The 15,777-nt window shown below is 39.3% G+C and overlaps 1 protein-coding gene across 1 annotated transcript in view; it reads left to right on the forward strand.

Moving 5' to 3' along the window:
• Positions 1-446: 446 nt before the first annotated feature.
• DNAH7 (dynein axonemal heavy chain 7) overlaps positions 447-15,777 on the forward strand; it is a 253,080-nt gene continuing 237,749 nt past the window's right edge. The window contains exons 1-2 of the mRNA XM_043910523.1: positions 447-595; positions 4,896-4,958. Of these exons, the coding sequence (XP_043766458.1) occupies positions 581-595; positions 4,896-4,958 (78 nt within the window). The 5' untranslated portion in view covers positions 447-580. The remainder of the gene's footprint in view (positions 596-4,895; positions 4,959-15,777) is intronic.

Consider the following 15,777-nt stretch of genomic DNA (forward strand, 5'->3'; position numbering starts at 1 on the left):
CGTGGAAAATAGAAGAAAGGTGTTTACTTGTTCTAGACTGTGCATGCTTTGTTTTCCTACTTTGGCCCACATCAGCAGTGAAATTTGCAATCATTTCATTCCATGAGTAGTCAGTCCTCTGAGACCTTCTAGGCACAACGTTAAATAGGAAAATAGGAGTTAAGGCAGGGACCTGAAGCACCCAGCTCTTAGGCGGTTGCCGAAGTGTGATGGTCATCAAAGTGTATTTACTTCTCCAGGCAGAAGGAGGAGCACCCACCGCCCTTAGTTGTTCAAAGCACCCGCTGCGGAAGTACCACTTTGGCTCAGGCGCCACCCAGCGCCTTGGAAAGTGCCTCGCACCGGAACGCACTGCTAGTTCCACCGTGCGGGCCCAGGAGCACCAGGTGACCGGAAAAGGAACGTGCGCGGGCCTGTTGCTTAGCAACGAACGCAGCCTTGACGCTAGACCGCCCCGGAGCGGAGGGAGCGGAGACTGCCGTGTCGCCGGGGGTCACATCTCTCTTCCGAGGGGCTTCGTGGGGGCGCTGGCAGGAAAGATCCAGGGGCCACCCGGTGCCGCCAGCGCGTCCTCGCAGCCATGAGCAGCGAGCAGGTGAGAGGTTGGCTCCGGGCCAGGCTCGTCCCCGCGGCGAAGCTTCCCTAGTATTTCAAAAGTGATAGAAGCCTCGGTCTTCCGGACTTTCCAGGTGTGACCCCGCCGGCTATAGCTTCTTTCTCGCACTTGTGCTCTGGGATACTGAGATTTTCCGGTGAAAACTTTTATATGTATTCTTCCCAACCGTCTGTACTTGGTGTTGTCATAACAACGAAACACATCGGTGGAGCAGTGCGTCAGCAGTTTAAATTACAGTTCCAGAGTGCCCCCATTGTACTAGTGGTGGGTGTATTTGGGTGGGGAAAGCTCCAGGTGGGGAATTGCCTTTGATTTGGGCTCTAGGATTGGAATCCAAGCCCCTTCATAGCGGTGCAGTTTTGGGCAAATCACTTGATCTTTCTGTCTTCTCTCTCTTTTATGCAAAAGGGAAGAATCAGAACAACTTTTCCTTCCTTCTAAGAATATTATGAAATTCAAATAATAAAAGATACCTTGCCATACCATACCACACATGACAGGCTTTGGTCAGTGTCAAATGGAATTTCTTCTTAGGACAAGATTCCCATGGCATGTAACAAAAGATGCATATAAAACCTTGTGTTAGTCACTCAGTCGTGTCTGACTCTTTGTGACCCCATGGACTGTATCCCACCAGGCTCCTCTGTCCATGGGATTCTCCAGGCAAGAATACTGGAGTGAGTTACCATTCCCTTCTCCAGAATATAAAACTTTGTTCAGTCACTCAGTCGTTTCCAACTGTTGGGGACCCCACGGACTGCAGCACGCCAGACTTCCCTGTCCTTCACCATCTCTTGGAGATTGTTCAAACACATGTCCATCCAGTCATTGATGCCATCCAACCACCTTGTCCTCTGTCATCCCCTTCTCCTGCCTTCAATCTTTCCCAGCATAGGGTCTTTTCTAGTGAGTCAGCTCTTTGATTCAGGTTGCGAAAGTATTGGAGCTTCAGCATCAGTCCTTCCAATGAATATTCAGGATTGATTTCCTTTAGGATTGACTGGTTTGATCTTCTTGCAGTCCAAGGGACCCTGAAGAGTCTTCTCCAACACCACAGTTCAAAAGCATCAAAACCTTGGCTAATCATTGTTAGTCACATCCATTTCACCAGGTTTCACCCATCAAGTTCCCTTTTAATTTTTGCCACAAAAGACTTGCAGGCTCAGTGTTGTTTTTCAGGAGGTTGGAATCAGATGTGTCTATTTATGTCTGAGCTAATTAAGACTGGGTAGCCCACTGGCCTTCCAACTGGCCATGTGCAAGTATCTGGCTTGCTGACCTTTTGACATCAGAGGGCTGACAACTCCACCCTTAGACCCTGTTTGTTCTTGTTGAGTCAGTATGTTGTCATGTTCAACTCTGCGATCGCATGGACTGAAGCCCTCCAGGTTCCTCTGTCCATGGGATTCTCCAGGCAAGAATACTGGAATGGGTTGCCATTTCCTACTCCAGGGTGTCTTCCCGACCCAGGGATGGAACCTACGTCTCCTGTGGCTCCTGCCTTGCAGGCAGATTCTTTATCACTGAGCCACCAGGGAAGCCCAGATCCTGTTCCCCGCATGTATTTATATACACCTCGCAGCTTCCCCGGTGGCTCAGTGATGAAGAATCTGCCTGCAAGGCAGGAGCCACAGGAGACAGGTTCCATCTCTGGGTCGGGAAGATCTCCTGGAGGAGGAAATGGCAACCCACTCCAGCATTCTTGCCTGGAGAATCCTGGCAAGAGGAGGAGCCTGGCGGGCTATATAGTCCATGGGGTCACAAAGTGCTGGACACGACTGAAGGGACTTAGCTGGCACAGAACTAATTAGGACGCCGACCACACCAGCTCCCAGTCACCTCTCCCTAGGCCCCAGGCCCCCGGCCTCCTCCGAAGGCCCTGCTGCTCTCCCGTGAATACCCCAGCCCCCAGCTTTGAGATCTGCTGTCCTGTCTCCCCCTTGGCTGCCTTGGGAGTTAAGCCCTGTTTTTGCCACAAACCTCCCGGTCTCATTGTTCTGGCTTTGCTCTGCCTGTGGCCAAGGAGCCTTGCTCTTTAACATAGATGCAGTAGTTACTTTACTGAACTGTTTATTGAATTGAAGGGTAGCTGTAAACAAATGCTGAACAATGATCGAACTTTTAAATGTCAGAAGAGAATAGGAAGACGTTAAGTGTGGACTTTATTTTGGGCTAGCTAGAAAACAATGGTTAACTCTCCGCTTGTATGGAAGAGGCCCTCTAAGCCCCCTGGTACTGAATGGAAAACAGTTGCTTTTAAGCCTGCAAACTTTGCTTAGCTTCTTGGTTTGACACTGAACTATAATTTTTTCCTTTACAAGGCTTTATAATATTTGAGGGGGTGGTGGTGGTAGTGTTAGAGTTTACTGTGAAAACTAAAAGTAACATTGAGTTGTAGATTACATGGATCAGTATTTTCTTGATGCTCGCATCAGTCTTTGAGCTAATCTTGAATCATATTCTATGGTGTAGAAGTTTAAAATACACATTTAGGATATTTGCAGTGGTGTTTCTCAATAGCTGTTATTTCACAAAGCCCCAGTTGACCAGTTTACAACTCAAAAGCTTCCACTAAAAACCATTTGGCAGTTAAGTTTTGCTTTATCTTAATAGAAGTGATGTTTGAAAATTATATTTCCCTCCCTGCAAAAGAACCGATATTACTGCAAAAGCAGTGGGCTTTTGAATGAACAGGCATAAGCCTGTCTAGAATTATTCACATTTTCTATATACTATATTATTTTAAACAGCAGAGGTCCCTCTCTCACTGCTTTGGTTAATCTGTAATTTAAAAACTCTTGATACTTTCACTTATGCTAAGTTTGAGTATAGTTTTCCTTTTAAAAAGGTGGAAGTTTTTTATATTTTAACCTGAAACAAACAGAATGGATTAAACTTTTGGAAATGCCATTTTTATGTGACATTTACTTATGTATTCATTTAGTTTGAAAAGTGAGCAGGTGGTAAAATCATATTTGCTGAAGGAGATTTTAATATGTTCAGCTCATTAGTGGAAGGTTTAGAGTGATATGGCATTTTTCAGGAATAGCAATTTGAACTCTTAAGTTAGGTATTTACCAGAAATATAAATCTCTTGCAACTGCTCATTTCATTTTTAAAATTACTTAAAACATAAGGCATTTTGAGTTTCAGTTGAAGAACTTTCCAGTGTTTAAAAATACAAATATCCAAAGAGCATGAAGCTCCCCCCGCCCCAAATCCACTACAGATTGTGGGCAAAGAAGAGGGAAAAACTGTCAGCCCATCTCTACCCAAGTGCTTTTTCTAGTTGTTAAATTAAGTAGTTTTGCATTTATATGATGCTCATTCTGTTTTCCCTCATCCTGTCTTCTTGATGTTATTGCTTAAAAGGGAGATGAGAGTAAAACAGTTGGGTATGAAACCAACAGCTTGGTGATAATTTTAACAACCATAACTCAGAACATATGATGACTATATTTAAATCAACCTTATTAACTTTTGAGAGGTGGTAGTTGATTTAATCAGAGAACTTCATAACATTATTGTTGATTTTAACCAGGCACATTCATAGATTCTGATCATTTCATCAGAATGGTTAAATTTGGATTATACCAGGCTTAAAATATATCTTCCAATAGACCAGTATCTGAAAATCAAAATAAAAGCTAAGGGCCAAGCCAAGCTACTTAAGGAAGACCTTAACTCTTAAGCAGTTTTAATTCTGATAATGTAATATTATATTAGAAACCCAACAGGAAACAGATGGCATGCTCAGAAGGGTTAAATTGAGGAAGACTTATAAAAAGACCATTTGGAGAGGTGTGGACAAGATTAGGGGAGGAAACCAATATAGAGATAAGATGGCACTTAAGGATTAATAACAGGAAGTCTTCTCCATTGCTAGGTCTTGCACTTCTGCTAAATTGAGTCCTAAATATTTTATCTTTTTCAATACTGTTGTAAATTAGTTTCTTAATTTAAATTTTGGATTATTCATTGTTAGCATCTGGAAATACAGTTTTTATTTGTTCACTGTTATTAGAGCATCTAGAAATACAATTTTTGTGTATTAATATTGAATCCTGTGATCTTGTTGAACATTCATTAACTATAATAATCTTTTATAGATTTCTTATGATTTTCTGTACACAATATCCTATCTGTAAAGTATGTTTTAATATATTTTAGATGGTAATGTGTTTTACTTTACATTAAGCACTTGATAACATTTGGTTGAATTAATCAGTTTCAGCATTAAGAGAGTAACAGTTTGGTTTGTGTGTGTTTTTTCATACAGGATAAACCGCCCAGCAAAGATAAATACAAGACGCAAGTCAGATTTTTACCACAGTTGTCTACGGTAATTTACCAATATCTCATCATTTAAAAAAATTTTAAATTTATTTATTTTTTAATCGAAAGATAAGTGCTTGACAGAATTATGTTGATTTGTTGATTCAACAAGAATCAGCCATAGGTATACCTATGTCCCCTCCATCTTGAACCTCCCTCCAACTCTCCTCTCCATCCCACCCCTCTAGATTGTTACAGAGCCCTGGTTTGAGTTCCTGGAACCATACAGCAAATTCCCATTGGCTGTCTGTTTTACACGTGGTGATAAGTTTGCATGTTACTCTCTGCACATCCTGCCCCCTCCTTCCTCCTCCCTTCTCCCTCCCACGTCCATAAGTCTGCTTTTTGCATCTGTGTCTCCATTGCTGCACTGCAAACAGTTTCATCATACCATCTCTCTAGAGTCCATATATATGCGTTAGTATATGATGTATGGTACGTATTTTATTGCTTTTGTAATAATGTTGTTTACTAGTTTTCACACTTGGAAATAAGTTACTGAACTCCTGATTAAAAACTTCTATGCCCCATTTCTTTTCTGATGGAGAATATCTAGGAGATGTATATCTTAGGAAAAATAACTGTCTTAATAAAGGAGCTGTAAGCTGTAATTACCTGGTATGTGCAGAATACTTGTGTATTCTGAATAAAAGAATTATGAAGATGGCTAGCAGAAGTCGTGCTAGAGTTGAGAAACACGGAATTGGATTACAGGTTTTTCACTAGTGGCTCTATGACTGTTGCAGAGTCATTTATCTCTCTGAGCCCCAGTTTGAGTTTAAAATGATAACAGCTAACTTGGTTTCTGAAGAGATGTCTCTTCTAGCACTTTTAGCTACAGGAGATTTTTTTAGATCTTGGCATTCTTTCTCATGATTTTGATGTTAAATTATCATTCTCCTGTGGAAAAGTTAGTTAAGAGACATTTTCAGCTGATCAAGTGCTTGACAAATTAGATTTTACTGCAGTAAGATTTACTGTCAAATAATTATATTGAGTTTAATATCATTGAGTTATAGGCTGGTGATTCCTGGAAGTTGTGTGTGACTGGAGGTTCAAAGCAAACATTATTTGTTTTGGAACATATTTTAAAATCTCAGAGTGAACTATGAAATGGAATGTGAGTGGCTTCATACAGAGAAGATTTCCAATACTTTGAAATTAAGGATTCTTTCAGATTAAAAAAAACCCCAAAGAAATATTTTAGGTGAATGTGCTTCAACATTTCAAAGTACATGTTTTAATTGTGAACCTATTTGTATTGATGATGTTAAGATTATCACACCATGTTGTATAAAATCATAGCATCCTCTTTAGTTTTGTAAATATCTAAAATATTCTGTGTTGAGACAAAGATATGTAAAATGGAATAGACATTTTTCTCTTTAAAAATTTAACAAATTTTAAAATGGGATAATATTGCAACTAGTTTAAAAAGATATTACTAGTTTATAGATTTAGAAATACCAACTAAATTTAAATTTACTTACTGAATAAATATTCAGTGGCTGAGATTAATAATCCCTTGTAGCCTGTGAAGCATTTAATTGTTTAAAATGCTTATTTGGCTGATTTAAACCTTATACTGTGCTCATATTTGACTGTATCTTCCAGGTTTTCTTTTGTATCATATAAGTTTTATGTCTTCTGGCATTCTTTCTCATGATTTTGATGTTAAATTATCGTTTTCCTGTGGAAAAGTTAGTTAAGAGACATTTTCAGCTGATCAAGTGCTTGACAAATTAGATTTTACTGCAGTAAGATTTACTGTCAAATAATTATATTGAGTTTAATATCATTGAGTTATAGGCTGGTGATTCCTGGAAGTTGTGTGTGACTGGAGGTTCAAAGCAAACATTATTTGTTTTGGAACATATTTTAAAATCTCAGAGTGAACTATGAAATGGAATGTGAGTGGCTTCATACAGAGAAGATTTCCAATACTTTGAAATTAAGGATTCTTTCAGATTAAAAAAAACCCCAAAGAAATATTTTAGGTGAATGTGCTTCAACATTTCAAAGTACATGTTTTAATTGTGAACCTATTTGTATTGATGATGTTAAGATTATCACACCATGTTGTATAAAATCATAGCATCCTCTTTAGTTTTGTAAATATCTAAAATATTCTGTGTTGAGACAAAGATATGTAAAATGGAATAGACATTTTTCTCTTTAAAAATTTAACAAATTTTAAAATGGGATAATATTGCAACTAGTTTAAAAAGATATTACTAGTTTATAGATTTAGAAATACCAACTAAATTTAAATTTACTTACTGAATAAATATTTAGTGGCTGAGATTAATAATCCCTTGTAGCCTGTGAAGCATTTAATTGTTTAAAATGCTTATTTGGCTGATTTAAACCTTATACTGTGCTCATATTTGACTGTATCTTCCAGGTTTTCTTTTGTATCATATAAGTTTTATGTCTTCTTAAGAAGTAATATTTGAAAGTTATTTCTTAAATATTTCCTTTATTTAAAAAATTTCATTTGAATGTTAAGATTTGCACTCAAACTTTTCTGATGTTAAAGATTTGGACGGGGAGATACTGATTGCATTTATTTAAATTTTTGGTAAAAACTGATGTGTTTTTAAGTAATAGACATTGTAAATGTTTGGAAGAACAAATGGTAGAATTAGAGCCATCAGGCCGTTTTAGCAATACATAGCTTTTTTTTCTTTGGCCGGGGGTGGGGGGCTGGGGGGCAGTGGTGGTGGGTGTGAGTGTGGGGAGGGATTGCAGAAAATACTGAAGTTACCAGCAGTTTTTCTTTTAGCCTATTCTACCCTGATAGCTTCCATGACAGTAGACTCTTTCACTGAAGGGAGAAAGGTGCTATGAGTGGGGCTGGGGTAGTCAGCGCTACTCAGATTACCCTGGGTCATAAAGAAACAGGCCGCTTGCCCTGTAGTAGAGCACCCACTTTTTTCCAAAATCAGCTTCTAGGATTGTGTGCTCCCCCCATCCAGAGAGCTTTTAAGTATACTGTGTGATGACCCAAAGTTTGGAGTTCTCACAACTGGCAGAAGTTGCTGTTATTTAAAAAGTTATGGATTTGCATCCCATAAAGTCGATGAGAAAATAAGCCCCAGGCATCTAAGCCCAAGTGAGTATGTGAGCATATAAGGCCTTTCTCTCTGAAAGACCTCGAATGATTTTCATCACAGACCTTCATGCTCTCAGAGATGATCCTTGTTAAAAGCGAGGGTGCCCAGCACTGGGAGCTGCCAGCCGCTCAGAGCCGGGGACCTGACTCACCCTGGCTGCCCACCTCACTCAGAGCCCTCCCACGAATCCGAAATCCTTTATGGAGGAAGGAGAGAGTGGAAGAGCGGGGAGAGGTGGAAGGATAGAAGAGCATTGCTTTTGATGTCTTAGATGATCTCCTTTGAAAGAGCCTGGAGATGGGACGTGTGTGCAGTTGCAGAGGTGATCCCGGAACGCAGGAGTAAGGGTCAGGGAGAGTAGAGCTTGGATAAACCAGTATGAGGCAGCTGGGATGATCGTCCTGAACTTCATACGTCTGAGGATGGTTAGGGTGGAGGCTGGTGGCATCTAACCCATCAGCTGTCATCCTGTGTCGATGCAGGTCCCTCCTGAGGATTTTTTATTATTTTTTTAAATTTTATTTAATTAATTAATTTATTTATTTTTCCTCTTACGTTTTTTTTTTTTTCCCCCATTTATTTTTATGAGGACGTTAATATTCCACCTGATTCCGGCTGCTCATGTGTGAGTGCAGAATGGGCTGCCCTGAGGGTCTTGTGCATGCATGCCTGTCGCGTCTGACCCTTTGTGACCTCCGGTCCGTAGCCCACCAGCCTCCTCTGCCCATGGGATTCTCCAGGCAAGAAAACTGGAGTTGGGTAGCCATTTCCTTCTCCAGGGAATCTTCCCAGCCCAGGAATCAAACCCACGTCTCCTGCATCACAGGCAGATTCTTTACCACTTGAGCCTTCGGGGAAGCCCCCATGTTATGGCATCAAAGAAGCCTCACAGCACAAAGCATAAGATACTGTCCTGAGCGGAAAGCTCCGCTCTTCCTGCACGAATTGAAGGCAATACAGAACTGTTCACTGCAGCCGCATGTGAAGTCAAGAGGTGAGGCCAAGAGGATGTGAAAGGAAGTGAGGCAGGAGTTGTCTAGATAGAAAAATCAATGGAATTCTCAGTTCAGCCTCTCAGAAGTTACAAAGTGGAGGGAAGGAGTGGCCTGTGTCTGAGTCACCTCGTGAATCGCTTGTCAGCATTGAAAATATGTAGATATTTCTTTAAAATTCGCCCCTCTGATGTTACTGAAGATCAGCATTACTTAGCTAGATGGTGTTCTGGCTAATGTGTGGCTGCTCTTTTTGGTTTACCAGAGGGCCACTATTTATAAAATATATATATATATATAATTTTTTTGCTGCAATGCAGGGCAGAGAAAAACATGAAGGCCCTCACCACCCTCTGCCTGGGGTGCTGATGAGAATGGGGTGGTAGCTTAGTGTGCAAAGGGATGCTGTAGAGATCCTAAGAAGTCAGGTGTATGGGAATTGGTACACAAGGCTGGGGTTAAGCAAGACGTTTTGTACGTTTGTAGTAGCTCTAATGCAATAGACCTCATCCTGAATGTCCCAGTATGAAAATTTTAGGGAACTTGGGCTTTATGTTTCTTTCCTTCTATCATTTGCAGCTGTACTTGTCAGCTTCTGCTACATCCTCATTCTCTCCAAAGGGAAGCCTTTCACTCTGAGGACAGCCGTTGCACTTTTAGCTCATATATGTTTTGCCCTTGTTTCCCTTTAAGCCCTGTAGCCCACTGGGGATTAAAGAAAACAGAGTCGTTTGTGGTATAACATGGTGTATGCATGAAACAGTCACCTAATCTGGTGTTTGTTCTCTGGGAAGTATTGTTTGAAGATCATTGCAGTTTTCTTTCACTCCCTTCTTTGTCACTTCCCATTTTATTGAGACACAACTGCATGTATCTCACCGTCTTCTCCCTCCCCTGCTGCTGTGTCCATGCATCTCATCTCTGTCCTCTGCTGCCCTGCAAATAGGTTCCTCACTACCGTCTTTGTAGATTCCATATGTAGGCGCTAGTATATAATATTTGTTTTTCTCTTTCTGACTTACTTCACTCTGTACAAGAGACTCTAGGTTCATCCATCTCATTAGGACTGACTCAAATGTATTCCTTTTTCTGGCTGAGTAATATTCCATTGTATATATGTACCCCAGCCTCTTTCTCATTAGGACTGACTCAAATGTATTCCTTTTTCTGGCTGAGTAATATTCCATTGTATATATGTACCCCAGCCTCTTTCTCATTAGGACTGACTCAAATGTATTCCTTTTTCTGGCTGAGTAATATTCCATTGTATATATGTACCCCAGCCTCTTTATCCATTCATCATCAATGGACATCTAGGCTGCTTCCATGTTCTAGCTATTGTAAATAAAGCTGCAATGAACATCATGTGTCTTTTTCAATTTTGGCTTTCTCAGGGTATATGCCTCTGAGTGGACTGCTGGGTCATATGGTGGTTTTATTCCTAGTTTTTAAAGGAATCTCCATACTGTTCTTCATAGTGGCTATATCAATTTACATTCCCACCAAGAGTGCAGGAGGGTTCCCTTTTCTCCATACCCTCTCCAGCATTTATTGTTTGTAGATTTTTTGATGAGGGCCATTCTGACCGTGTGAGGTAATATCTCATTGTAGTTTTGATTTGCATTTCTCTAATAATGAGTGACTTTATTTTTTTGGGCTCCAAAATCACTGCAGATGGTGATTGCAGCCATGAAATTAAAAGATGCTTACTCCTTGGAAGGAACGTTATGACCAACCTAGATAGCATATTAAAAAGCAGAGACATTGCTTTGCCAACAAAGGTCCATCTGGTCAAGGCTATGGTTTTTCCAGTAGTCATGTATGGATGTGAGTGTTAGACTATAAAGAAAGCTGAGTGCCGAAGAATTGATGCTTTTGAACTGTGGTGTTGGAGAAGACTCTTGAGAGTCCCTTGGACTGCCAGGAGATCCAACCAGTCCATCCTAAAGGAAATCAGTCCTGGGTGTTCATTGGAAGGACTGATGTTGAAGCTGAAACTCCAATATTTTGGCCACCTGATGTGAAGAGCTGACTCATTTGAAAAGACCCTGATGTTGGGAAAGATTGAAGGCAGGAAGAGAAGGGGACGGCAGAGGATGAGATGGTTAGATGGAGTCACCGACTCAATGGACATGGGTTTGGGTGGACTCCGGGAGTTGGTGTCGGACAGGGAGGCCTGGCATGCTGCGGTTCATGGGGTCACAAAGAGTCAGACATGACTGAGCAACTGAACTGAACTGAACTGAATAATGAGTGATGTTGAACATCTTTTCATCTGTTTACTAGCCATCTGTCTGTCTTCTTTGGAGAAATGTCTGTTTAGGTCTTCTGCCCACTTTTTGATTGGGTTGTTTGTTTTTCTAGTATTGATTTGTATGAGCTGCTTGTATATTTTTGAAATTAATCCTTTGACAGTTGTTTCATTTGCTATTATTTTTCCCATTCTGAGGGTTGTCTTTCCCCTTGTTTATAGTTTTCTTTGCTGTGCAAAAGCTTTTAAGTTTAATTAGGTCCCACTTGTTTATTTTTGTTTTTATTTCCATTACTCTCGGAGGTGGGTCATAGGGGATCTTGCTGTTGTATATCTTCTTTGGACAAATGTTTATTCAGGTCCTCTGCCCATTTTAAAAGTTGGGTTGTTTGTTTTTTAGCATTGAGTTTTATAAGTTCCTTGTATATTTTGGATATTAATTTCTTATTGGATATATCATTTACAAGCAAATTTTCTGATTTTGGAAGTGGTCAGCCTTCCATTTGTTGATAGTTTCCTTTGCTGTGCAAAAGCAACTGAGTTTGATGTAGCTCCACTTGTTTATTTTTGCTTTTGTTTCCCTTGCCTGAGGAGACATAGCAAAAAAAAATTATGTATGTATATATATATCTATATCTATATATCTATATCACTAAGACTGATGTGAAAAGGCATGCTACCTATGTTTTCTTCTAGAAGTTTTATGGTTTCAGATCTTATATTTATGTCTTTAAATACATTTTGAGTTTTCTTTTATATTGTGTGAGAAAGTAGTCCTGTTTGATTCTTTTGCATATAGGTGTTCAGTTTCCTAATATCGTTTGTTGAAGAGACTGCCTTTCCCCATTGCATATTTTTGCCTCCTTTGCTGTAGATTAATTGAATGTTGTTTCAATCGAATGCACTGTAAAACTACAGTAGTCAAAAACAGACACACAGTGCAATTTGAAATAAAGGAGTGTGATACCTCTAGCTTTGTTCTTTCTCTAGATTGTTTTAGCTCTTCGGGGTCTTTTGTGTTTCCACATAAAATAATCCTTCCAACCCATGATATTGGGAGTCAGAGATACTGAATAATACCTTATAAACTGAGAGGAAACTTTGAGGTTGAAAAATGAGGCAGGCAATTCATAAAGTGCAGGTAGGAAGTATATGTGGGTAAGTTACACACAGGCAGGAAATATGGAGCAAATGATCTAGTGGCATTCACAGGTGCACTTAGAACCACTGAAAGGGTGCAGGGGAGCTTAAAAGGACTAAAGCTAAAGATAGGGTCTGACTACTGGAGAGAAGCATGTCCGCACAGATGGGAACTGGGGATTTTTCCTCCGCTTGGATGTCTTATGACCATTAACCATCTGTGTCAGCGAAAACACATCTCCAGTTTTCAGGTATCAGACGAAGACAAAGGTCAAAGTTGAATGGGAATTCATCTGGCTTGGGCAGATTCCTTGTGAATTAGGCTAAAGCTTAATCAAGTATAAAGGAGAAGGGGTTGGACAGTGGGCCTAAGATAGAGTTGACAAAAAAGAGGTAGTTTGGTCCAGTCACACTCATGAGCATGCTGTATCTTTCCATTTCTTTGTCTTCAGTTTCTTATCAGTGTCTTGCAGTTTCCAAGTACAAGTCTTCTGCCTCCTCATATTTTTTCTCGTATATTTTATTCTTTCATTGCATTGTAAAAGGATTGTTTACTTAAATTCTCTTTCTGATAGTTTTTTAGTGTATAGAAACAGCAGATTTATGTATTAATTTTGTATTCTGCAACTTTACCAAATTCATTGAGTTTTAGTAATTTTTTGGTAGCATCTTTACAATTTTCTATACATAGTATCATCTTGTCTGCAAACAGTGAGTTTCCATTCTTCCTTTCCAATTAGGATTTCTTTTCTTGTCTGATTGTTGTGGTTAGAGCTCCCAATACTATGCGGAATAAAAGTGGAGAGAGTGGGCAACCTTGTCTTTTTCCTAATCTTAAAGAAAGCTCTTTCAGCTTTTTACTGTTGAGTATGATGTTACCTGTGTGCTTGTCATACATGGCCTTTATTATGTTGAGGCATATTCCCTGGTGGCCCAGATGGTAGAGAATCCACCTGCAATACAGGAGACCTTGGTTTGATTCCTGGGTTGGGAAGATCCCCTGGAGAAGGGAATGGCAACCCACTCCAGTATTCTTGCCTGGAGAATTCCATAGAGAGAAGAACCTGGTAGGCTACAGTCCACAGGGTTGCAAAGAGTCAGACATCGCTCAGTGACTAACACTTTCACTTATATTAATTCTGCATCCACTTTGAGAGATCTTATCATAAATGGATGTTGAATTTTGTCCAAGACTTTTTTCTGCGCCTATTGAGATGATCATATGGTTTTTATTCAGTTTGCTAATGTGTATCATGTTGATTGATTTTGCAAATACTGAACTATCCTTGCATCCCCGAGATAAGTCCCACTTATTAATGGTATATGACTCTTTTACTGTATTGTTGAATTTGATTTGCTACAATTTTGATGAGGATTTTTACGTCTATGTTCATCAGTGATATTGACCTGTAATTTTATTTTTTGTGGTATCTTTGGCTGGATTGGTTATCAGGGTGATACTGGCCTCAGAATGAGTTTGAAAGTGTTCCTTCTGCAAGTTTTTGGAATAGTTTGAGAAAGTGGGTGCTGATTCTTCTTTAAATGTTTGGTAGAATTGGCTTGTGAAGCTGCCTATTCCACAATTTTGTTTGGAAGAATTTTTGTTTTATCACTGATTCAGTTTCATTACTGGTAATTGGTCTGTTTAAATTTTCTATTTCTTCCTGATTCAGTCTTGTGAGATTGTACATTTCTAGGCATGTGTCCATTTTATTGGCATGTAACAGTTCATAGTAATCTCTTGTGATCCTTTGTATTTCTGTGGTATAAGTTATAACTTATTTTTCATTTCTAATTTTATTTGGTCCTTTATTTATATATTTCTTGATGAATTTGGCTAAAGGTTGATCAATTTTATCTTTTCAAAGATAAAAAGTCTTAGTTTCATTGATCCTTTCTATTTTTTTTTTTTTTTTGTTTCTGTTTTGTAAAGGTCTGTCTAGTCAAAGCTATGGTTTTTCCAGTAGTCATGTATGGATGTGAGAGTTGGACCATAAAGAAAACTGAGTGCCAAAGAGTTGATGCTTTTGAACTGTGGTGTTGGAGAAGACTCTTGAGAGTCCCTTGGACTGCAAGGAGATCCAATCAGTACATCTTAAAGGAAATCAGTCCTGAATATTCATTGGAAGGACTGATGCTGAAGCTGAAACTCCAATACATTTGCCACCTGATGCGAAGAACTGACTCATTGGAAAAGACCCTGATACTGGGAAAGACTGAAGGCAGGAGGAGAAGGGGACAGAAGATGAGATGGTTGGATGGCATCACTGATGCAATGGACATGAGTTTGAGTAGGCTTCGGGAGTTGATGATGGACAGCGAAGCCTGGTGTGCTGCAGTCCATGGGATCACAAAGAGTTGGACATGACTGAGCAACTGAACTATTTTGTATATTTCTGCTCTGATCATTGGGGTTTTTTTCCTTCTACTAATTTTGGGTTATTCTTTTTCTATTCTTTAGGTATAAGGTTAGGTTGTTGATTGAGGTTTTCTTATTTCCTGAGGTAGGCTTGTATTGCTATAAACCTCTCTCTTAGAATTGCTTTTTCTGTGTTTCATAGATTTTGGATTGTGTTTTCATTTTCATTAGTTTCCAGGTATTTTTTATTTCCTCTTTGATTTCTTTAGTGGCTCATTGGTTGTTTAGTAGCATATTGTTTAGCTTCCATCTGTTTGTGGGGTTTTCTTTCAGTTTTTTTTCCTTATAGTTGATTTCTAGACTCCTACAGTTTATGATCAGAAAAGATGCTTGATATGATTTCATTCTTCTTTAAGTTATAGAAACTTGTTTTGTGGCCTAGCATGTGATCTATCCTGGCAAATGTTCCATATGCACTGGAAAGAATGTGTATTCTGCTGCTTTTGGTTGGAGTGTTCTATATATATGATCTATTAAGTCCACCTGGTCTAATGTATTGTTTAAGGCCAATGTCTCCTTATTACTTTTTCTGTCTGGATGATCTGTCCATTGATTAAGTCAGGTCTTAAAGTTCCCTACTATTATCCTATTATCATTACTTTCAATTTCACTATTTTACCTTTTAGTCTTCCTTCTAATTTTGTAAGTTGTTGATCTTTCTTTACTGTGTATTGGCTTTAACGATGAGATTTTTTTCCTTTCATAATTTTCATATTTCACTTAGAAATATTTAACATTTCTTATAAAGTCAGTTTTGTGATGCTGAACTCTTTTTAGTTTTTGCTTGTAGGTAAAACTGATCTCTCATTCAATCTGAATGATGACTCTGCCACATAGAGTACTCTTGGTTGTAGGCTTTTTTCCCCTTTTCATCTTTAACTGTATCAGGCCACCCCTCTTCTGACCTG

Source organism: Cervus elaphus, chromosome 8, assembly GCF_910594005.1.
Source record: "Cervus elaphus chromosome 8, mCerEla1.1, whole genome shotgun sequence".
Classification (NCBI taxonomy): Eukaryota; Metazoa; Chordata; class Mammalia; order Artiodactyla; family Cervidae; genus Cervus; species Cervus elaphus.